Below are 25641 nucleotides of genomic sequence, written 5' to 3' on the forward strand. Positions count from 1 at the left end.
TTTAAGCTGCCATACAAAACATATCCTATACTGGATTTAAAGGTGATATTAATGGACAGAATTAAAAGTGATCTCTCCACTTTTCCGCTCTCAGACTAGTCTGAGTATATATAACATGGTGCTAGTATGCATGCAGCCTAAAAGTCTAGTCCATTTTAGTTCACTGATTTTTAAAAAGTCAGTGTTCACTCTTGACATCTCTTGTTTGAAGACTTCCAATTTACCTCGATTCGTGGACCTTATATTCCGTGTTCCTATGCAATATTTTTCTTTACAGCATCAGATTTTACATACATCGTCAGTCACATCCACAATTGGGCATTGTTCTCCCTTTGGCTCCATCCCTTAATTCTTTCTGGAATTAATTCTCCATTCTTCTCCAGTAGCATGTTGGGCACCTACTGACCTGGGGAGTTCATCTTTCAATGTCAAATATATATATATATATATATATATATATATATATATATATATATATAGTCTCTTCATACTATGCATGAGGTTCTCAAGGCAAGAATACTGAAGTGGTTTTCCATTCCCTTCTCCAACTTCAGCATTAGTGGTTGGGACATAGATTTGAATTGCTTTGATATTGAATGGTTTTCCTTGAAAATGAACATAGATCACCCTGTCATTTTTGAGACTACAATCAAGTACTGCATTTCAGACTCTTCTTTTGACTATGAGGGGTACTCCATTTCTTATAAGGGATTCTTGCCCACAGTAGTAGACATAATGGTCATCTAAATTAAATTTACCCATTTCCATCCCTTAGAAGAAATGGAGTGGCCCTCATAGTCAACAAAAGAGCCTGAAATGCAGTACTTGGGTGCAGTCTCAAAAATGACAGGATGATCTCTGTACGTTTCCAAGGAAAACTATTCAGTATTGCAGTTATCCAAGTCTATGCCCCAATCACTAATGCTGAAGAAACTGAACTTGAACAATTGTATGAGGACCTACAAACCCTTCTAGAACTAACACCAAAAAATAAACATGTCTTTTTCATCACAGGGGACTGGCATGCAGAAGTAGGAAGTCAAGAGATATCTAGAGTAACAGGAAAGCTTGGCCTTGGAGTACAAAATGATGCAGGTCAAAAGATGGCAGAGTTTTGTCAAGTGAATGCACTGGTCATAGCAAAAAACCCCTTCCAACAAGACAAGAGACGACTCTACACATGAATATAGCCAGATGGTCAATACTGAAATCAGATTTATTATATTCTTTGCAGCAAAAGATGGAGAAGCTCTATACAGTCAGCAAAAAAAGAAAAAGACCAGGAGCTAACTATGACTCAGATCATGAACTCCTTATTACCAAATTGAGACTTAAATTGAAGAAAGTAGGGAAAACCACTAGATCATACAGGTACAATCTAAGTTAAATCCCTTATGATTATACACTGGAAGTGACAAAAAAATTCAAGGGATTATATCTGATAGAGTGCTTGAAGAACTATGGATGGAGGTTCAAAACATTTTACAGGAGGTTTTGATCAAAAACGAGAAAACAAAATGCAAAAAGGTAAAATGGTTGTTTGAGGAGGGCTTACAAATAGCTGAGAAAAGAAAAGCAAAAGGCAAACGAGAAAACGAAAGATAAATCCATCTGAATGCAGAGTTCCAAAGAATAGCAAGGAGTGTTAAGAAAGCCTTCCTAAGTGATCAATGCAAGGAAACAGAGGAAAAAAATAAAATGGGAAAGACTAGCGATATATTCAAGAAAATTAGAGATGCCAAGGGAACATTTCAGGCAAAAATGTGCACAATAAAGGAGAGAAACACTATGGACCTAACAGAAGCAGAATATATTAAGAAAAGGTGGCAGTACACAGAAGAACTATACAAAAAAGATCTTAATGACCCAGATAACTACCATGGTGTGATCACTCACCTAAAGCCAAACATCCTGGAGTGCAAAGTCAAGTGGGCCTTAGGAAGCATTATTACAAACAAAGCTAGTAGAGGTGATGGGATTCCAGTTGGGCTATTTCAAATCCTAAAAGATGATGGTGTAAAAGTGCTGCACTCATTATGCCAGAAAATTTGGAAAACTCAGCAGTGGCCACAGGACTGGAAAAGGTCAGTTTTCACTGCAATTCCAAAGAAAGGCAAAGCCAAAGAATGTACAGACTACCTCACTATTCCACTCATCTCACATGCTAGCAAAATAATGCTCAATATTCTCCAAGGTAGGTTTCAACATTACATGAACTGAGAATTTCCAGATGTTCAAGCTGAATTTAGAAAAAGTAGAAGAACCAGAGCTCAAATTACCAACATCCGTTGTCACATAGGAAAAGCAAGTGAATTCCGGAAAAACATCTACTTCTTTACGCTAAAGTCTTTGACTGTGTAGATCACAACAAACTGTGGAAAATTCTTCATGACATGGAAATACCAGAACACCTTACCTGCCTCCTGAGAAATCTGTATGCAGGTCAAGAAGCAACAGTTACAACCGGACGTGGAGCAACGGACTGGTTACAAATTGGGAAAGGATTACGTCAAGGCTGTATATTGTCACCCTGCTTATTTAACTTATATACGAGTACATTATGCAAAATGTGGGTCCAATGAAGCATAAGATGGAATCAAGATTGCCGAGAGAAATAGCAATAACCTCAGATATGCAGATAACACCATCCTTTTGTCAGAGAGTGAAGAGGAACTAAAGAGCCACTTGATGAAATTGAAAGAGGAGAGTGAAAAAGCTGCATTAAAACCAAACATTCAGAAAACTAAGATCTTGATATCCAGTCCCATCACTTCATGGCAAATAGATGGGTAAACAATGGAAACAGTGACAGACTTTATTTTCTTGGGCTCCAAAATCACTGCAGATGGTGACTGCAGCCATGAAATTAAAATACACTTGCTGCATGGAAGAAAAGCTATGACAAACCTAGACAGTATATTAAAAATCAGAGACATTACTTTGTTGAAAAAAGTCCATATAGTCAAAGCTGTGGTTTTTCCAGTAGTCATGTACAGATGTAAGAGTTGGACCATAAATAAAGCTGAGCACCAAAGAATTGATTTTTTGAACTGTGGTGTTGGAGAAGACTCTTGAGAGTCCCTTGGACTGCAAGGAGATCAAACCAGTCAATCCTAAAAGAAATCAGTCCTGAATATTCATTGGAAGGATTCATACTGAAGCTGAAGCTCCAATATTTTGGCTACCTGATGTGAAGAACTGACTCATTTGAAAAGACCCTGATGCTAGGAAAGACTGAAGGCAGGAGAAGAAGGGGATGATGGAGGATGAGATGGTTAGATGTCATCACTGATTTGATGGACATGAGTTTGAGCAAGTCCTGGGATTTGGTGGTGGACAGAGAAGCCTGGTGTGCTGCAATTCATGGGGTCACAAAGAGTTTGACACGACTGAGCAACTGAACTGAACTAGACCTCTAGTTGGTCTTTGTGTCTATGTCTTATTTTATATTCTCTGTTTCCTGAAAATATGAATACTTTTTACTCACTTTTGTAATTCTGTCACCAGCTTAGGTTCAGGCACATGGTAGGTACTCAAGAACTGAATGAATACATGGACAGGAGAACAAAATCCAGCAGTGAATAGTTTTTGAGAAAAATATAGAGTCTTATTCCTTAGAATATATAGCCTCTGTGGGCTTCCCTGGTGGCTCAGTGCTAAAGAATCCACTTGCCAATGCAGGAGATGCAAGAGACCCAGTTTCAGTTCCTGGGTCAGAAAGATCAACTCAGGAAGGAAATGCCAAGCCACTCCAGTATTCTTGCCTGGGAAATCCCATGAACAGAGGAATCTGGCAGGCTACAATACATGGGATCACAAAAGAGTCAGACATGACTTAGTGACTGCTGCTGCTGCTAAGTTGCCTCAGTCGTGTCCTACTCTGTGTGACCCCATAGACAGAAGCCCACCAGGCTCCCCCGACCCTGGGATTCTCCAGGCAAGAACACTGGAGTGGGTTGCCATTTCCTTCTCCAATGCATGAAAGTGAAAAGTGAAACGGAAGTCGCTCAGTCGTGTCTGACTCTTAGCGACCCCATGGACTACAGCCTACCAGGCTCCTCCATCCATGGGATTTTCCAGGCAAGAGTACCGGACTGAGGTGCCATTGCCTTCTCCGGACTTAGTGACTAAACAACAATAAATGCTTTAGATACAGGTTTGATTCATGTTTGAACCAAGAAGAGAATGAACAAGATCTTAGAATATTCATACATTTACTCACTCAACAAATATTTATTAACCCTGAGTGTTTCTATTTTAGGAACTTATGACATCAGTAAATATAATACACAGTATCCCTGCCTCAGGGAGTTCACATTCTAGCACATAATAAAATTTAGAATCTACCTGTCAATGTAGGAGACAAAGAGATCCTGGTTCAATCCCTGGGTTGGGAAAATACCCTGGAAAAGGGAATGGCAACCCACTCTAGTATTCTTGCCTGGCGAATTCTATGGACCTAGGAGCTTGGCAGACTATAGTCCATGGGGTTGCAAAGAGTCGACATGACTGAGTGTCTAACACCTGCCTTCTGCTCGAATATGTGCAATAATTAAATTTATATTTAAGGACTTGAATAATAAAAGCCAGATGAGGAGGAGAAATTGGTGAGGAGCTTTGCAGACTGAGAAAAGATAGTAAAAAGTTTTTTCTTGTAGATTTAAAGATAAATTTGAAATAGCTATGTCCATGAGGAGAAACTGTTAAGAGTCCAACAGTGAGCTACACAGAACCTCAGTAACAAATTTGACCATAAGGATAAAAGGGTGAGGGGAACACAATGAGGCACCTGGAAAAGCAGAGGAAAGAAAAAGGAAGAGTACCTACTACCTCTAAGATTAGGGATAAAATATTAAGTATAAGCATTGGAAAATAATTGTTTAGAACATTTCTGTTGATCATGTTCATGAGGGCATGTTATTTTTGTCCATTTCAACATCCGTGCTCCAGCTGAGCTTTGTCAGCTTTTGCTATTTCTGCTTTGCTTTCAAACCAGTGAGACAGAATAAACTGATTTGCTCAAGAGTTCTCAACTTCTGTGGTCAGTGAAAGCCCATGACCTAGTAGGACACATGCTTGGCTCAGTTGAGAAATGTCCCAAAACAGAACATAGGGAGTTCTACTTCCACCTTCTAGTCCCTAAAGCAAAGAAATAGTCTTGGTGTGTGAAAGTTGATGGCTGTGCAAGGGACTAAGGGGATACACCAGGGAAAGTTTACTTGCTCTCCACTTGAACTAATCTGGACAGTGTCATATGATATGAAACAGCACAAACTTGGAGGCACAAAGAACAGGTTTAGATTCCTGGTTCCACTATGTTTGACCCTGACCAAGATACTAAATTTAAGAGGCTCTGTATCATATAGAGTGATAATAACAACAGATAGAGTTTGGATAATGATGTAAAAATACTTCAGTTTCCAATAATCCTTAAGAATATAGATCTAAGGCTTTTCCATCTAGTATGCACTTTTGTAGGTTACCAGATACTCTTCCTCATAGGGAGGATTTTATATTTCTACTGACTTTACTGGCTACTCTGATAAAGCCACCAAACCATTATATGAATGTAGGTTGTCTATTTTTTTCTTCACCATTTTCTCTGATGTCAGCAACAATGCATGAAATTATTAAAAATCAGAATAATACAAAGCAGAAATAGCTGATATTTATTGAGCATTTATATGCATTTCCATTTTATCTTCAACACAGCCTTATGAAATATGCACAAATTTTAGCTCTCTATTACATATGAGAAAACTGATCTTAGAGAGATGAAGTGATTTGCATAAGGTCCTAGGCCTTAGTAAGTAGAATATCTAGGATTAAAACTCAATCCTCCTCCTTCATATAAAGTGAAAGTCTCCTGTAAATCCACCCTATAGATTACAGTTTAAAATTTGCCCCCCATGTATATACATATATGTAATACATAAAGAACTCATACATTCTCTTTTAAAATTTGCTCTTTATTCAGTTAAAAATATATTGTAGACCTTTCTGTATCTGTGCCTATAGGTGGACCCCTTTCATTTTATTATTTTTTTAGCTATTAGGTGGGGAGAAATTAACAAGATAGCATCAGTCAGGCTCTCTTTCCCCACATTCTCACACCCTCTAGCCCCATGTTCTGTAAACAATGACTTTGTAACAGCTGAGATCACATATAGCACTGCACATGTGCATCACAAGGTACTCACTTGGTCGTGGGCTTCTTTGTGCAGTACACTTATACATGGGCTACTTTGTGTGGTACACTTATATGGGCACCATCTGGGAAGGTTTTGCTGCTGCATTAGAGCTACATTAGAGTGACACCATAGTTATGTTATGTGAGGTTACACAATAGCTACATTATGGTTATGTTATGACTGCTGCTACAGCTGCTGCATCAGCAAGGAAAGAGGCTGTGTTATGGCTGCCATGCCAGCCAGGAGAGGATAAATGTCTCTGCATTTCCTACAGTTCCTTGAATCATCTTCCAACCTCTTAGCTTGAGTCTTACCTACCCTGTGTTCAGCGGAGTGTGTGAATAGTATACTTTTGTTATTTGAAATTTAGATCCCTAGATATTTGCTTTAGAAGTGTAAATATGAGCAAATAAGCATTGTGTCCATTATTAAGTATTAAACACTGCTATGTGGAGATATCTTTATCTCCCCCTTTCCTCATGTATTCTTTATTATATTGATAAACTGCAATTTATTTAAATTATATTAAATTATTTAAATAATTCTAAATTATAGTTTGTATCAATGGACATATTCACTTCTATATTGATTTGCTCCTTCTAATTTTCCCTTTATAAGGAATGATGCAATAAACATCCTTTTTGTATTTCATTGTATCATGTCTAAATGTTTCTGTACAATGATGTCTTAAAATTAATTTTAAAAATTCAATAGCTCAGTAAATATGCTTATTTAATACTGACAGATATTGCCCATATTGTCTTCCAAAATGGTGGCACACATCTACACTCTGGCCATCCTCATGGGAGACTGCATCTTTCCCCACACCTCCACCAACAATGGACAATAACAACTGCTTTTATTTTCTGTCTATTACAGGTGAGGTTTAGCATATTTCCATGTGTTAGCTAGCCAAATGTATTACTTCTTGTGAATTTGTCATCTAACGATTGCTAAAATTTTCATTGGTTCATATCAGTTCAATTGCTCAGTTATGTCCAACATTTTGCAACCCCATGGATTGCAGCATGTCAAGCTTCTCTGTCTATCACCAGCTCCTGAAGTTTGCTTAAACTCATGTTGATCGAGTCAGTGATGCCATCCAACCATCTCATCCTTTGTCATCACCTTCTCCTCCTGCCTTCAATCTCTCCCAACATCAGGGTCTTTTCCAAGGAGTCAGTTCTTCACATCAGGCGGCCGAAGTATTGGAGCTTCAGCTTTAGCATCAGTCCTTCCAATGAATATTCAGGACTGATTTCCTTTAGGATTGACTGGTTGGATCTCCTTGCAGTCCAAGGGACTCTCAAGAGTCTTCTCCAACACCACAGTTCAAAACCATCAATTCTTCAGCCCTCAGCTTTCTTTATGGTCCAACTCTCACATCCATACATAACTACTGGAAAAAACATAGCTGAGCATAGGCCCCAGGGGTCGGACTCTCAAGGAAATCAGGACTAAAGCTGGCTGGGTGTCTGGACACAAGCTACAATCCTAATTACACGTGAGGAACCCTGGGTATTAATAACTGTGGGGGAAGAAGCAATCAGTCGATTTCCTTTTGGACACTGGAGCAACCTTTTCTGCCCTCAGTGAAGCCCCTGGTCCACTTTTCTCCTGACACACTACCGTAATTGGGCTGTTTGGATAAGCCAAACGTTATTATTTCAGTTTTCCTCTAAGCTGCAACTTGGACTCTGTGCTGTTTTCTCACGAGTTTCTCATCTTGCCAGAGTCTCCCTCACTCCTTCTGTGGAGGGATATACTGAGCAAGGTTTAGGCCTCTGTCTTCATGAATATGGAGCCTACTCTTTCTCCCATTAATTGAACAAAATGTAAATCCTAGAGCGTCAACTGATGGAAAAACTATGGGTCGAGCACAAAATGCTGTTCCTGTGGTTATCAAGTTCAAAAACCCTCACCTATTTCCACATCAAAAGCAGTATCCACTAAAGCCCAAGGTTTAGGAAGGGTTAAAACTCATCATTGAAAATTTTTTTAACATTTTTTTTTATAGAGTATATGAAGAAGTGAAGTCGCTCAGTCATGTCCGACTCTTTGCAATCCCATGGACTGTAGCACACTAGGCTCCATGGTCCATGGGATTTTCCAGGCATGAATACTGGAGTGGGTTGCCATTTCTTTCTCCAATCATTGAAAATTTAAAAGCACAAGGGCTATTAATTCCCTGTAACAGTCCATGCAACACTCCTACTTTGGGTATAAAAAAGTCAAATGCTAAGTGGAGACTTGTTCAAGATATATGAATAATAAGCGCCTAATCCTTATACTTTACTGTCTGAAAGTCCTGAATGAACCAAATATTTTTCAGTCATTGATTTGAAGGATGTTTTCTAGAGTTAAGCCTATACTAAATAATCCTCTACCTATGACTTCAAGACTACTAATAGGATTCTTGGACTTTATAGTCTATTGCTGTATTTGGATTCCAGATTATGGGGAACTTCTCTCGCTTTTATATACACTTCTAACTGAAACTCAGCAGGCCAAGACTGATAAGCTGGTTTTGTCATGAGAGACTCAAAAGGCTTTTAAGACTCTTCAAGCTGCTCTCTTATAAGCTCCTGCTTTAAGCACCCACAGGGTTAGAATTTAATCTATTTGTTACTGAAAAAAAGGTATGGCCTTGGGGGTGATGACACAACCCCAAGGGCCTCACCTAAAGCCTGTAGCTTCTATTGGTTTGCTAGTGCCTGAAGCTCTTAAGTTTACTAATGGGTGAAAACTTACTGTACTGACTTCTAATGATATGAGCAGAACCTTAAACTCTAAAGTTCAGAGTGACAATGGCTCCACCTTTAAAGCTGCTGTAACTCAAATCATTTTTATTTATTGGTATATATTATTATATACAATGGATATCTTACAGTTTTTTAAAATGCTTTTTAAATCTGTTTATTAAAATAATGTATTTTAATTTCAGAAAATTATGAAGAGTAACAAGTACAAAAGAAAACTTATTTAAGCCTGCCAACTAAAAGCACATATTAATATTTGATGCTTATTTTCCACTTAATATAATTACAAAAAGAAATTATTAAAGAAAATATATGATCATTGGGAAAAATGGGAAAATTTTTAAAAAAACTTTAAAGTTTTTTTTGAAGTATTATAGGCAAGTACATCATATATTTAATCTAATTAAGATCATAACATGTATAGTTTCATACTACACTTCATTGCTTAATATTAGATTATAAATTTTTTCCTAAACCTTTAAAAATTTCTCCAAAACTGTAATGAACTTTTTTACAGCTTTATTGATATATATTTTACAAACTATAAAGTTTACGTATTCAGAGTATACAATTTAATCATTTTAATATATTCACCGAGTAGTATAATCATGATCTTAATCAATTTTAGAATATTTCATAACTCCCAAAAGAAAACTTTACCTATTAGCAGTCACTCCTTATCCCTTCCCCTATCTCCCAGTCCTAGGCAACAACTAAATCTATCTACTGACTCTGTATATTGTACTATTTGTTAATGAAATTTTAATAATGACTTATTTGTTTCTACCTACTAATATGGGTACAGCTATTTTCTTAAAATCCTCCAGATGATGTGTGTTTGGGGAATGTAAACTTATGCTTGGCACAGTAGAAATGTTATCACATGGTGTGCAATTATGTAGCTTTTGATGTGTCATAGGTCAAATCCTGTCTGAAGGCAAAATAGCTTCTCATATGTGAAGGCCAAAATCTAGCATGTTAGTCAAGGGTATAAGTGCTTAAGAGGAAGTCATCCATCCATGCAAAAGTGGCCCTGTTCCACCCTGAACTTGAGCTTGAAGAAACCACCATTCTCCCCAATTCTTCCTATAGAAGATCCATCACATCTTCAAAGTTCATTTCAAATGTCAACACATTCTGCTCAAAAGTTTTCATAATCTTTTGGGAATTTAATTATTCACTCTGCTATGACTTTATAATATTTTAAACTCTTAGTTATAGCACCTTCTAAGTTCAATTTTGTTAAACCTATCAGACACTAAGCATCTGGTACATACCAGGAACTTGGCTGGGCCCAGAATTATATAGATTCAAGAGGGAGGATACATATGTACACCTATGCCTGATTCATGTTAAAATACAGCAGAAATCAACACAATATTGTAAAGCAATTATCTTTCAGTTAAAAATAAATAAACTTAAAAAAAACCTCATAGTACAAGATACAGTATTGATAGGAGTAACTCAAAATACGGACTCTGACTACAGACTGCATAGGTTCAATTCCCAACTCTGATTAAAATTAGGTATAAAGCCTCAAGAAAGCCATCTACATTCCATAATGTAGATATATTACCCTGATCACCTGTAAAATATGAATAAAATTAGTATCTTCCTCTGGAGAAGGCAATGGCACCCCACTCCAGTATTCTTGCCTGGAAAATTCCATGGACGGAAGAGCCTGGTGGGCTGCAGTCCATGGGATCCCTAGAGTTGGACACGACTGAGTGACTTCACTTTCACTTTCCACTTTCATGCATTGGAGAAGGAAATGGCAACCCACTCCAGTGTTCTTGCTTGGAGAATCCCAGGGATGGGGGAGCCTGGTGGGCTGCTGTCTATGGGGTCGCACAGAGTCGGACATGGCTGAAGCAACTTAGCAGCAGCAGCAGCAGCAGTACCTTCCTCATAACCTTAAGGTTTAAGGGTTAAATAAGGGACATAATCAATATAAGGAACCTAAGACAGACCTGACATAAGTCAGTAATCAAACACCTTAGTGAAATGAATTGGGATTAATTTGAAAGTCCATTCACGAGAGGGATGAAACTCCAGTACTTTGGCCACCTGATGCGAAGAGTTGACTCATTTGAAAAGACCCTGATGCTGGCAAAGTTTGAAGGTGGAAGGAGAAAGGGACGACAGAAGATGAGATGATTGGATGGCATCACCAACTCATGGACATGAGTTTGAGTAAACCCCAGGAGTTGGTGATAGACAGGGTGGTCTGGTATGCTGCAATCCATGGGGTCTCAAAGAGTTGGACAAGACTGAGCGACTGAACTGAAGTGAATTGATGTGGTACTAGTGCTAAAGAATCTGTCTGCCAATGCAGGAAACCTAAGAGTTGCCAGTTTGATCCCTGGGTCAGGAAGATCCCCTAAAGGAGGGCATGGCAACCCACTTCAGTATTCTTGTCTGGAGAATCCCCATGGACAGAGAAGTTTGGTGGGCTACAGACCATAGTTCCACAAAGCGTTGGCCACAAATGAAACAGCTTAGCACACACACATATTTATACATGTATATATGTATTTGTCCTTATGTATATTCATCTATGTTTGTATATGATATTTATGGGTTTATGGGTTTGTATGTATGCATGTTCTTGAGCAAGACCTGTGTGAATTTCCTTTTTGCACCACTGCTTCCTTCCAGCTCAGTCAAACCCAAGGTACTCGTACACACTGTGCTTAACAATATCATTTTTGGAGATACACAGATATTCATTTGAATCTTGTCTAGGTAGCTCTATACAGGTAACTGATTTCAGTATTTTGGGCTTCCGTCTCATTTTTAAAATGGTGACTTGTGCAATTCATTCATGAAAAATCTTTTGAGTATCTATTATATGTTAGTCACTGTTCTAGGCACTGGGGATATCGTATCAAACATGTCTTCATAGTGTTTACATTCTAGAGTGGAGGACAGACAGCAAACAAATAAACCAGTAAATATACAATCTGCCAAGTAGTGACAAGTTCTAGAAAGAAAAAGAATAATAGCATAAGGAAGAATAGAGTGACAAAAGAGACACAAGCGTGAGTACAATAATACCATAATACCTACCTAGGAGATTGTAGATACCAAATGAAATAATCTGCACTAAGTGCTTAGTACAGTGCCTGGAAAAGCAAATGATTAAGAAATAGTAGCTGTCATTGTTATACTTGTTATTCTAAGTATATTATAGTTTGATTTTTAAATATCAGAAAAGATACAAATATCAAGTTTAGCGGTGCTCATGTTACAATTGGGGAAGTTGAGGTACAGAGAGATTTAACTTGTTTAAAGTCTCAGAAAGATGCAGAGTCAGGTCTGTCTCTAGGATTTCTAACTTCACCTTCAATAGAATTTCTAACTTTCCCTTCAATGTTCTTCTTTCTCAACAGAGTTACTGAACCTACTTCAGGACTGTAAGTCTTCCCCAGAGAAATGTTGTGCATGCTCTTGAGGACCTTTATTTATGTTCAGATCTAGGAGATCATAACAAGAGGCAAGAGGCAGTTCAATAATGCAATCACCAGGCCAGACAGAAATTGACACCAGTCCAAGGGGGCATGGGGTTCCAGCTCTTCATCAGGCAAAGACTGTCTAGGTGAAGAGGTGTGTGTGTGTGTGTGTGTGTGTGTGTGTGTGTGTGTGTGTGTGAATGGTGGTGATGGTAGTAGGATGTTGGTTGGAAAATACAAAAGGAGGGTTTTCCAAAGTTCAGGGTTCCCTGAGTGATGACCTGATGGGAAAGAATGACTAAAAGTTCCAGTGAGGTAGACTAAATGAAGTGACCAAAAAGCAAGGGACAGCCATACAAGGGAGACTGAATTTGGAAGCCAGAGGGACTTGAGAGAATCCCATGTGATAATGGCAGAATCTGAAATGCTAGAGTCGCCTCTTAGCCCTTGTCCAGCCTCAACTCATTTGTATGTAACCACTCCTTGACAGGCACTAGAGGTGGTTACACACAGGAGTGGAGGAGATGATGTCTCTCTTTGGAGACCCACTGCAGTGTGAATTTGTTGGGTGTATTTTTCCTCTTGGAAGTGTTTATATTTTCAAAGATTAGTGAACTGTTAGCAGTGCCAAACCTAGAGTTAGACTTCTGGTGGACTTAAAAGTCACCCTGAGGCTTATGAAGAGAAGTAATTAAGCTTCTCATAAGGCTTAATATAACTCTTACGGGTCAGGTGTATGTATCAGTGTAAAACCATTTAAAAGGTCAATCTAATAGAGCATACCACTGTCAAATCAATTGGCAAGTACACTGAATGCCAGACCTAACTTTCCAACTAAACAAATAAATAAAAGATTCCTTGTGAGCAGTAATGGAAACTTTACCCTTACCACCAAAGAGGCAGAGCTATCAGAGAAAGCTTTCCCTATAGGAGATGTGGGGGTATATTCCCCCATAACAGCATTATTCATGGGCTTACAAATTATTTAAACACTGATATATAAAAATATCTTTCACAAACTTAATCTCCTGCATTCTGAGGCCCATAGACACCCATCTCCAACCCTTTGTTTATTTGCATAGACTGAATAGACACGGGTTAACAGTACGACTGCTGAATATTGCATAGTCCAGCAAAGTTGATCTATTCTACCTGGGCACACCAGGAAGGAAAATACTTCCATAGTGGAGGGAGCACACTCATCCCAAAGTTATTCCTCAACCTCATCTTGTTGAGGAAACACAAAATAAACACAGCTTGGGAAATCAAAGGCCAGAAACTCCTATTGGCTCCAGGGAAAGTCAAGGCAATACTTTAGCAAGGGGAAGAATTGCTTCACTCACAGTTAAAACTCCAACCCCAGGCAGGGTAGGGAGGGGGTGCTCATGTGACTTGTACTGAAATAGGGAAGGAAGGGGAATGTTAGATGAGACTTGGAGTCCGTGTGAGAGATATAAGGAAGAAAGGGAAGTAAGCAAGCGCAGACTCTGGAAGCCATCAGGAGTTCATCTTTTTAATATCAGGAGGCTAGAAGAAAGGACAGAAGTGGCTCTGGCTGTGATGGGGCTCTTACTGGGCCTGCTGCTCCTGAGCCACCTACTGGTGGTCATCTATGGTAAAGTAGCAAAAGGGGGCCTGGCTGCCACTTTTGGCACAGGCAAAAATGGGGGAGTGGGGAGAGGTGGGATTGAATGCCTACTGAGGAAAGCCTACTCCTGCTAAATGAGTGATTGTTCTCAGCCAATGATCCAGATTCTATCAGCTTTGGGCAGAAGGGAGGGAAGTGGTTGAAGGTTATTGAAGAAGCCAGGAGATATGTTTGGGTAGAAACTGGAAAGGATCCTCCCCTGTAAAACATACACATTATTTTCTAGCATTTGTTGTATCTCAGGGAAACTAAAAAGGTTCCTAACTTCCTTGTGTTGAACTAAATCAATTCCTTTGTGGCTTCTATCAAAGGATCCCAGCCCTGTTTCTTGGAGACACAAAAAATGTATCTTCTCAATGTTGTGACAGGTCTTTAGAATGCTGTGGACAGAAACAATGTTCCTTTGATTCATCTTTTCTCCAAGTTAAACAGCTTTAGCTCCTTCAACTGTTCTTCACAAGACTTGATTTCTTATCATTTCCTAGGATGACTCACTTCCCTGTGGACATGGCCCAATTTGTCTGGGGTAATTTGTCCAACTTAATGCTGGACTTATATACCAAAAGAGGATTGACTATCTCATAGCAGCATTATTTTCTGAAATCCTACTGTATCTTCATTTATACCCTTGAGAACTGAAATAGCCTTTTAGGAAACTGATGCTGCTGCTGCTAAGACACTTCAGTCATGTCTGACTCTGTGTGACCCCATAGATGGCAGCCCACCAGACTCCTCTGTACCTGGGATTCTCCAGGCAAGAATACTGGAGTGGGTTGTTATTTTCCTCTCCAATACATGCATGCATGCTAAGTCACTTCAGTTGTGCTTGACTCTGTGTGACCCCATGGACAACAGCCCGCCAAACTCCTCAGTCCATGGGATTATCCAGGCAAGAATACTGGAGGGGGTTGCCATTTCCCTCTCCAATGCATGCTAAGTTGCTTCAGTCGTTCCCGACTCTGCGATTCCATGGACAGCAGCCCTCCGGGCTCCTCTGTCCACGGGATTCTCTTGACAAGAATACTGCCTTGGGTTGCCATTCCCTTCTCCCTTTAAGAAACTAAGCCTGAGTAATAGCTAAGTGAAACTCACGATAAGGTAAAAGGATCCTTGATTCGTCCCTGCTTATTCCATATCCTTAGAGGGAGAGACGAGATGAGTGCTAACTTGGTGCTATTTATGTTGTTAGAAAGAATCCAACTTTCCATAACTGACTCAGATTAAATCACCTTGTCCTGGGGCTCTGTCATCCATCAAATTCTAGAACCTCAGAGTTAGAAGAGACACTGAATTAAGTCACCAAAGAAGGAAAATAATTTTTTCCAGGTCACAGAGCATCAGCAACAGAGTTAATGCTCCTAAAAATTATTGTTCTTTCTACAACTACAATATTTTCACTCTCTAATACATTTTAGAGTGCACCTCTCTACTTTCTCCAAATCAGTTGATTTGAGTTGGGAATTAAAGAGACAGGACTGGAGCTCAGAGGACCATTTTGCAAATGTTAAATTTAAATCACGTGTGTGTGTGTGTGTGTGTGTGTGTGTGTGTGTGTGTGTGTTGTTCCCTCCACAGCCTGTGGAGGTTATTTAGACCTAGAAGTAGGTCTATCATTTGTGTAGAGAGTCTAACACCACAGACCTGAGACTGGGAACAAACTGGCCGATAACACTTTCCTTCTCCCTTAATCTCAGTGTCCCCAGCTCATTTGTATAGTGAGGAGATCAGTTTGACTGATCTCAAAACACCCTCCCAGGTGGAAAGCTCTGGAGGACTGTGGCTTCACTTCTAAAAAGTCTCTCGATTTAAGACATATGTTTAAATAATAAAAATAAATCCTAACATTTGCATTTTATAAACACTATAAAATTTTTTCAAATATCTATTATGTAAACTAATCCTCTATTGAGGATTATAATAGGGGGAGAGAGGCCAGACACAGATGTTCAGGGTCATCAGAAGATGTGACTGCCTGTTTGATGATATGAGGATGAAAAGTTTAAATGGAGCCCATAATGGATCTCATAACCACCCAAACCAGGCCTTTCCTTGCTTAGGATCATCACACAAGCCACAGATCTCTTTACTTTTTAAAGTCCAGGTCCCAGGAATAGTGTGGGCCTCAGTACTAGCCCTTCTTTCTCAAGTCAAAACACTTTCCAACAAAGCCCTTTGAGTCAATGCCCAGCCCTTTTCTTTCTTCTGAAGGGATGAAATAGTTGAATAATATTCAGTCTCCTGAGGGAGGAGAGCTAAGCTCTGAAGTTCTGGGAAAGATTTCTCAGAAAGCAGTTGGCAGATGAGAGAATTATTTTTTATGCTGTCAAGAGGATATTTTCCAGTCCTAGGATAGCACTGTTCAGTTCAGTTCAGTTCAGTCACTCAGTCGTGTCTGACTTTTTGCAACCCCATGAATCGCAGCACGCCAGGCCTCCCTGTCCATCACCAACTCCTGGAGTTCACTCAGACTCACGTCCATTGAGTCAGTGATGCCATCCAGCCATCTCATCCTCTGTCATCCCCTTCTCCTCCTGCCCCCAATCCCTCCCAGCATCAGTCTTTTCCAATGAGTCAACTCTTCATATGAGGTGGCCAAAGTACTGGAGTTTCAGCTTTAGCATCATTCCTTCCAAAGAAATCCCAGGGCTGATCTCCTTCAGAATGGACTGGTTGGATCTCCTTGCAGTCCAAGGGACTCTCAAGAGCCTTCTCCAACACCACAGTTCAAATCATCAATTCTTCAGTGCTCAGCTTTCTTCACAGTCCAACTGTTACATCCATACATGACCACTGGAAAAAACCATAGCCTTGACTAGATGGAACTTTGTTGGCAAAGTAATGTCTCTGCTTTTGAATATGCTATCTAGGTTGCTCATAACTTTTCTTCCAAGGAGTAAGTGTCTTTTAATTTCATGGCTGCAGTCACCATCTGCAGTGATTTTGGAGCCCAAAAAAATAAAGTCTGACACTGTTTCCACTGTTTCCCCATCTATTTCCCATGAAGTGATGGGACCAGATGCCACTGTTAAACCATATCAAATAGATCCAGATAAGAAGGTTCTGGTTTCAGTTGTGGCTGGTAGATTAATCAGGTTAAAAAGTATGGAGGCAGTGTGGCATCTGAAAGACTTCATTCTAGTCCTCCAGGCCTGGCTGTGCCCTTACTTTCTGTATGACTTTGAGTAAGCATCTTTCTTTCACTGAGCCTCAGCTTGTCCATATGTACCATGAGGGAATGTGTCTAGGTGGATTCTAAAAGCCCTTCTAGCTATGCCATACTGGAAGCCTCCAAATTCCACCCTGCCTGGTACTTCAAACCCTGTTGCACCAAGTACCTCACCATTTGGTGGTTTGCAAGGATCCATAATGGGCAAAGTGTCTCCCCAAGTGTTGGGAATTTCCTGAAATAGATTTTCCCCTACCCAAATTTCCAGGAAAGTGATGAGTATTTCTTAATTTGACTTACATTTCACATTGGCTGCCAAGCTGCCTTGTTGCTCAAGTGTCCTCTCTAGTTTCCCTACAACCAAGGGATGACCTATTACCTGTTCATAACTCGATAGGTCCCAGCAGGTTGTAAAGGAGATGTACTAGAGTCTCTGTTGAGGGCACAGGCCAAAGGCTAGACTTTAGCATTCCCATTGACAGAAGCCCTGGTATTTGGCAATACATTCTGAGAGCTAGAACACATGCCCCCACTCTATCTTTCATCTGTTTGATTAAAGCCTGGGAATCTTAGGCTATATAAAAATCTTTTATTTGATAAGGGTTTCCCTGGTGGCTCAGATGGTAAAGAATCTATCTGCAATGCAGGAGACTTGGGTTTGATCCCTGGGTCAGGAGCATCCCCTGGAAAAGGGAATGGCTACCCACTCCAGGATCCTTATCTGGAGAATTCTATGGACAGAGGATTGTGGTGGGCTACACTCCATGGAGTTGAAAAGAGTCAGATATAACTGAGCGACTAACTCTTTTACTTTCTACACTTTGAAACTACCTCTCCTAAGAGAGATATAAAATCATATCTAAATACAATCCCTGGTTCCTGACTACAGTTAAATAAAACACAAAATTCTCAAGATATGAGCTTATGGATGGAAATTGTTGATGGAAGGTGGTATCTCTCTCAACATCCCCAACTTTTCCCCCTTAGTTTCCTTTCTCAGCAAGCCAAGAAATAATCACCCTTTGGCCCTATCACCATTCCTACCAGTCAGCTCTAGAATTATACTCAGAACCTTTTCCCTTCCAGATATTTTCCTCTCCATTCCTCCTCAGGATGAAATTTTCCAATGTACTTTTGCTGAGAACTCAGAGAAACAAAAAGGAAGATAAAGAAAGGATAGAAATCAGAAAAAATATCAAGCTTACAAATTGCATGTTTTCAACATTTAACAATAGCTGATGATTTTGCTAAACAGAAATGCATCTTATACAAGTTTCCACCCTGAGAATTGTCCTTTACCTGCCTCTTTCTTCCCTTCCAGAAAATAATTTTAGTGCAAGGACCCAATCACTGAGCCTTTCTGAGGGAGCAGTGAGGAATAAGCAGGGTAGATAGTCTTTTCTTTCTGAAACCTGAAGCCACCACATTTCTCCAAGTGCATAATTACATGCAGTAAAATAGCTCAGACCCAATTGCTCAGCGTTTGCTCCCATACTTCTTTTGGAAAATGTTGAAAGAGGTTTTTTCCATGGATTTACAGAATATTAGAGTTTGTAGGATCCTTAGAGATCATTCCCCTCAGAATTTCTATATAATATATGAAAAAAATAGGTCCAACATGGTGTAAATTGACTTACACAGGATCACTTCAAAGCAAGGAAGTGATAGGAAAAGAACTTGAAACTCACAAGTGCTAAAAAAACAAACAAACAAACAAAAAAAAAACAAAAAACTTTAGGGCTTTCCTTCTAAGGACTGGTTCTGATTGATGAGAGAGCTGGCAGAGAAGAAAAGACCATGGGAAATCTGAACGTATGAGTTAAGGGTGTGTTTCTCAGAAACCTCTTGAAGCCTGCCACTGCCATCTTAGCTCTCAGATGAGTGTACCATCTGTGTCTTCTCCCTTCTTCTGTTCCCTCCTCTTCAGGACATCCCATCCTGGAAGTGCCTAAGAGTGTGACTGGGCCTTGGAAAGGGGATGTAAATATTCCCTGTACCTATGGTCCTCTGCAAGGGTATACACAAGTCTTAGTAAAGTGGCTGGTAGAACGTGGATCTGACTCAGTCACCATTTTTCTACGTGACCCCTCTGGAGACCATATTCAGCAAGCAAAGTACCGGGGCCGCCTGCATGTAAATCATGAGGTTCCAGGAGATGTGTCCCTCCAACTGAATACCCTGGAGATGGATGACCGGAGCCACTACACATGTGAAGTCACTTGGCAGACTCCTGATGGCAACCAAGTTGTGAGAGATAAAATCGTTGAACTCCGAGTCCAGAAACGTGAGTCACTATGGGCGTTAAGAAAGTACTGGTAAGCAAAGACCCAATAAAGGACTGCAATCCTAGAAAGTCCTAAGAAACCCAGAGACCTTAGTTTACCTCTACATAGTCTCTCTTCAGTTATATGTGCTAATCAGAGGTAGTGAACAGGATATTCTCAGGGTTATCACTCTCGTGGCAGAATTTAATAAATGTTGGGAAGGCTTTCTGGCCTTCAAATCTCTACCCCTTCACATGTCCCAGAAATTCCAGCACCCACAGCCTGATTGTACCCTTGGACTCTCTTAAAACTCATAAAAATAAGTATATCTGATCAGGTTATCAGAGAATGTAAAAATGTTGGCAGAGAAACTCTGGGGAAGAGTATGCACGGATTAGTAAAAATAAGCTTAGCTGGCTTGACAATTTTACAAAAATCTGACCCCTGGTCATCCAAAACTTCAGATAAACCAAAAACTCTGAACAAAAACAAGCAAACAAAGCAAAATGAAAAACGAAACCAAAACAAAAAAGCTGTTTGGGCTTTGTTTTAGTCAGTTTATTTTTTAAACTACAGATAGCACACATCCCCAAATAATACAAAATGATACTTATTCTTTCCAAGGAAATTATTTTTATTTAAGTCATCTTATTCCCTTTTGTTCCCCACATCAGCAGCCCTTTTTTTCCCTTTGCAGAGATATTTATAAGCCTAGACTCAACATGGGTGACAGCCTTGTGTTTTCATATCCTTGTAACTTCCCAGAGCCTCCTCTTTTGTCTTCCCTTTGCAGTATCTGTTTCTAAACCCACAGTGATGACTGGCAGTGGCTATGGCTTCACAGTACCCAAAGGAATGAGGATTAGCCTTCAATGCCAGGCTTGGGGATCTCCCCCCATTAATTATGTTTGATACAAGGAATAGACTAACAACCAAGTACCCATCAAAGTAGGAATCTTCAGTATCTTACTTTTGAAGTCTGCAGTGGTAGATGACTCAGGTTCCTATTTCTGTACTGTCAAGGGCTGGTTAGGCTCTGAGCAGCACAGTCACACTGTGAAATTTGTGGTCAAAGGTGAGCAACATTCTTTCTTGATGAGAATCTCAGTGGACTACCTTGCTCCAGAGACATATATCAACATAATGCCCTCATCCCAGAGAAAATCAATTGGGCAGAGTGGGGAGGGAGTCCTTGGTTGTTCAATTACTAAGGAAAAATTCTGGACTGGCACAATAACACTGGAGACATTTCCTGTCGTGTTGTAGGTTAAGTAGATGAAGATGGTAAAGGGAAAAGTAATAGTTACTAAGTACCCTTTTTTGCCATATACAATGCACAAGAAGTTGGCACATGTTTTCTCATTGAATCCCACAATTATCTCATGAGATAGCTATCATTACCCTTATTTTACAGAAGAAGAAACTACACGTCAGAAAGGGAAATCTACTTGTCCAGGGGCTTACTGTTTGGAAGTTCAAGGCAGGATTTGTACTCAGGTTTCATGTTCTCCCACTATGTCTGATTGCCTCTCATGATTGAACCTATACCAGTTTCTGGGCACCCTTTGGGATACTTTTTATTGGTTTGTTTTTGTTGTGCTTCGATTTTTTTTTTTTTTTTTGCTGTTATTTTTATTTTGTTGGTTGATTGTTCAGTTTTGCTTTATGAAATAAAGCCCAGATCTCTGCACAGTTTCTTTAAATCTCCCCTCTTTTTCCCTAAAGCCAAATGCAAATTCTGGTTGAAGTCTAATCAAGGTCTGAATGTTTATTACAGAATTATTTGGAAACACTGCAAACTGTGTACATAATGATTGTAGACTGGAATTTAAATGAACAGCCCAGCACTGATATGGCCAAATGAATCTTGTTGCCCTTAAAGAAATCTCCTTGGAAGGGAAGATACTTATTCCAAGATGGTTTTTATTTCCCAAAACAAGTTGAGGGCTAACTTCCTTTAGGAGATTACCCTCAGAGTCTCCTGAAAATTATTATCCTCAGAGGATATCTCTGTGTAACAAAAGTAAGCAAACTGTCTCCTTCCACTTGGGTTCAGTTCAGTTCAGTCGCTCAGTCGTGTCTGACTCTTTGTGACCCCATGAACTGCAGCATGCCAGGCCTCCCTGTCCATCACCAATTCCCAGAGTTTACTCAGACTCATGTCCATTGAGTCAGTGATGCCATCCAGCCATCTCATCCTCTGTTGACCCCTTCTCCTCTTGCCCCCAATTCCTCCCAGCATCAGAGTCTTTTCCAATGAGTCAACTCTTCGCATGAGGTGGCCAAAATATTGGAGTTTCAGCTTTAGCATCAGTCCTTCCAATGAGTTTCCCTGGTAGCTCAGAGGTTAAAGCGTCTGCCTACAGTGCGGGAGACCCAGGTTCGATCCCTGGGGTGGGAAGAGCCCCTGGCGAAGGAAATGGCAACCCACTCCAGTATTCTTGCCTGGAGAATCCCATGGACAGAGGAGCCTGGTGGGCTACAGTCCATGGGGTTGCAAAGAGTCAGACATGACTGAGCGAGTTCACTTTCACTTTCCAATGAACACCCAGGACTGATCTCCTTTAGAATGGAATGGTTGAATCTCCTTGCAGTCCAAGGGACTCTCAAGAGTCTTCTCCAACACCACAGTTCAAAAGCATCAATTCTTTGGTGCTCTGCTTTCTTCACAGTCCAACTCTCACATCCATACATGACCACTGGAAAAACCATAGCCTTGACTAGACGGACCTTTGTTGGCAAAGTAATGTCTCTGCTTTTGAATATGCTATCTAGGTTGGTCATAACTTTCCTTGCAAGGAGTAAGCATCTTTTAATTTCCTGGCTGCAATCACCATCTGCAGTGATTTTGGAGGCCAAAAAAATAAAATCTGACACTGCTTCCACTGTTTCTCCATCTACTTCCCATTAGGTGGTTGATATTGGTTTGAAACTCCTGTTTGGCCTGAAGGGATTTGTTTGCCAAAGTTTAGATGTAGTGAGGATGTGTGTGCTGTAAGTTTTGGTCTGTTAGTTTAGGAAGGAATAAGGGGAGTCTCATCCTGAAAGAAATTTATGGACACTGGTCCAGTTCTTTGAGAGATGACAATCTGGTCAAGCAGAGAAAGACATGGCCAGAAAGCAAAAAAAAAAAAAAAAAAAAGTGTGCTTCATAAAGAGACAAGTTGAACATTCTCATCTTTCTATAAGTGTGTTTCTAGCCCATTTGAGCATGACCTTGCTCACAACCAATCAGCCTGCCTATTCCTTTTCCAGTCCATGTTGACAGACAATAAAACTGTTAGGCAGTGCTCACAACTGACCTCTACTGACGGATAAGGAAATTGAGGCCCAGAGAAGTTACATCCTTTCCTGCTCTCTGATCCAAGTTACTTTCTCTTGGCTTCCTCTACCTGCCTTCTCTTCCACCTCAACATAGTTCCTTAAGTCTGGTCACCTGATTCATCTCTGTCCTACATACACTTCACACTCTGTGTTATTCCCCAATTCTGGAAAAAGTACAGAGATGCATTGGTCCCACTTTAGTTTCATACTCTGTGTCATCTACTGCCTGTCCCTATGCTGTTTGTCAATCAATTTGCTTATCTATGTCCTATTCCTTATAGCAGCTATTCAGAACAATTTCTGACTTATTTCATGTTTCAGCCCTGCTCTCAGAAGATGAGGTCACCTTCTCCTTAACTTGAGAAGACCCAGATCCCCACCATCAGATGTGAACTCTATCAAGCACCCTCTCTGCTTCGACATTCCCTTGTTCATTCCCTCTTGGCTCAGTGTAAGATATATCTTTTTCTCCACAGAAAAATCCTTTACCTCAGCTCTTAACCTCAACTACTCTAACTCCATGCTTCATCCATTATCCTCTACCTAAGCCTAATATATATATATATATATTATATATATACATATATAATTATATATAGCCATATATATAATATATATATATATGCTGCTAAGTTGCTCCAGTCGTGTCCAACTCTGTGCGACCCCAGAGACGGCAGCCCACGAGGCTCCCCCGCCCCGTCCTGGGATTCTCCAGGCAAGAACACTGGAGTGGGCTGCCATTTCCTTCTCCAATGCAGGAAAGTGAAAAGTGAAAGTGAAGTCGCTCAGTCGTGTCCGACTCTTTGCGACCCCATGGACTGCAGCTTACCAGGCTCCTCCGTCCATGGGATTTTCCAGGCAAGAGTACTGGAGTGGGGTGTATTATGCAAGCCTAATGTACATATATATGTAAATAACATCCACAGTGGCTCAGATGGTAAAGAATCTGACAGAGAGACCTGGGTTCAATCCCTGGGTTGGGAAGATCCCCTGAAAGAGGGCATTGGAACCCACTCCAGTATTCTTGCCTGGAAAATCCCATGGACAGAGGAACCTGGCTGGCTACAATCCATGGGGTTACAAAGAGTTGGACACGACTGAGTGACTAACACTTTCATTTCAACATATGTGTCATTAAATAAAACTTTACATCTGCCACCCCATCTCTCGGCTGTGGCCACTACCGACCTACTAAAACAGGTAGTTTTTATTATCTGTCCCTCCTTATTTACCCCAATATAACTTTGTAAACTGGAGTCATCACTTACTTCCAAATCTCCAATTTCACATCTTTGCTCCTCCTCTCTATTCACATCTTTGCTCCTTTGTCATAAATTAATTGTCCATGTAAGTGTGAGCTTATTTCTAGGCTCTCAGTTTTGTTTCATTGATCTGTGTGTCTGTTCTTGTGCCAGTATCATACTGTTTTGATTACTATAGTTTTGAAGTATAGGTTGAAATCAGAGAACATGATGCCTCCAGCTTTATTCTTCTTTCTCAAGATTGTTTTAGGTTATTCTGCATTTTTTTGTGGCTCCACATAAATTTTTTTTCTAATTTTATTTTATTTTTAAACTTTACATAATTGTATTAGTTTTGCCAAATATCAAAATGAATCCGCCACAGGTATACATGTGTTCCCCATCCCGAACCCTCCTTCCTCCTTCCTCCCCATACCATCCCTCTGGGCCGTCCCAGTGCACCAGCCCCAAGCATCCAGCATCGTGCATCGAACCTGGACTGGCAACTCGTTTCCTACATGATATTTTACATGTTTCATTGCCATTCTCCCAAATCTTCCCACCCTCTCCCTCTCCCACAGAGTCCATAAGACTGTTCTATACATCAGTGTCTCTTTTGCTGTCTCGTACACCGGGTTATTGTTACCATCTTTCTAAATTCCATATATATGCATTAGTATACTGTATTTATGTTTTTCCTTCTGGCTTACTTCACTCTGTATAATAGGCTCCAGTTTCATCCACCTCATTAGAACTGATTCAAATGTATTATTTTTAATGGCTGAATAATACTCCATTGTGTATATGTACCACAGCTTTCTTATCCATTCATCTGCTGATGGACATCTAGGTTGCTTCCATGTCTTGGCTATTATAAACAGTGCTGTGATGAACATTGGGGTACACGTGTCTCTTTCCCTTCTGGTTTCCTCAGTGTGTATGCCCAGCAGTGGGGTTGCTGGATCATAAGGCAGTTCTATTTCCAGTTTTTTAAGGAATCTCCACACTGTTCTCCATAGTGGCTGTACTAGTTTGCATTCCCACCAACAGTGTAAGAGGGTTCCCTTTTCTCCACACTCTCTCCAGCATTTATTATTTGTAGACTTTTGGATCACAGCCATTCTGACTGGTGTGAAATGGTACCTCATAGTGGTTTTGATTTGCATTTCTCTGATAATGAGTGATGTTGAGCATCTTTTCATGTGTTTGTTAGCCATCTGTATGTCTTCTTTGGAGAAATGTCTATTTAGTTCTTTTGGCCCATTTTTTGATTGGGTCGTTTATTTTTCTGGAGTTGAGCTGTAGGAGTTGCTTGTATATTTTTGAGATTAGTTGTTTGTCGGTTGCTTCATTTGCTATTATTTTCTCCCATTCTGAAGGCTGTCTTTTCACCTTGCTAATAGTTTCCTTTGATGTGCAGAAGCTTTTAAGGTTAATTAGGTCCCATTTGTTTATTTTTGCTTTTATTTACAATATTCTGGGAGGTGGGTCATAGAGGATCCTGTTGTGATGTATGTCGGAGAGTGTTTTGCCTATGTTCTCCTCTAGGAGTTTTATAGTTTCTGGTCTTACTTTTAGATCTTTAATCCATTTTGA

At 40.1% G+C, this 25641-nt stretch overlaps 1 protein-coding gene across 4 annotated transcripts in view; it reads left to right on the forward strand.

Annotated features, from left to right (window-relative positions):
- The first annotated feature begins 13840 nt into the window (after nt 1-13840).
- The window catches only part of VSIG4 (V-set and immunoglobulin domain containing 4), a 96743-nt gene continuing 84942 nt past the window's right edge, over nt 13841-25641 (forward strand). For 3 of the 4 annotated variants that reach the window (XM_070365492.1, XM_005897420.2, XM_070365491.1), the window contains exons 1-2: nt 13841-14017; nt 19144-19500. In XM_070365492.1, coding sequence (XP_070221593.1) covers nt 13963-14017; nt 19144-19500 — 412 coding nt within the window. In that variant the 5' untranslated portion in view covers nt 13841-13962. The remainder of the gene's footprint in view (nt 14018-19143; nt 19501-25641) is intronic. The other variant, XM_070365493.1, reaches the window with a different exon arrangement.

Source organism: Bos mutus, chromosome X (assembly GCF_027580195.1).
Source record: "Bos mutus isolate GX-2022 chromosome X, NWIPB_WYAK_1.1, whole genome shotgun sequence".
Taxonomy (NCBI): Eukaryota; Metazoa; Chordata; class Mammalia; order Artiodactyla; family Bovidae; genus Bos; species Bos mutus.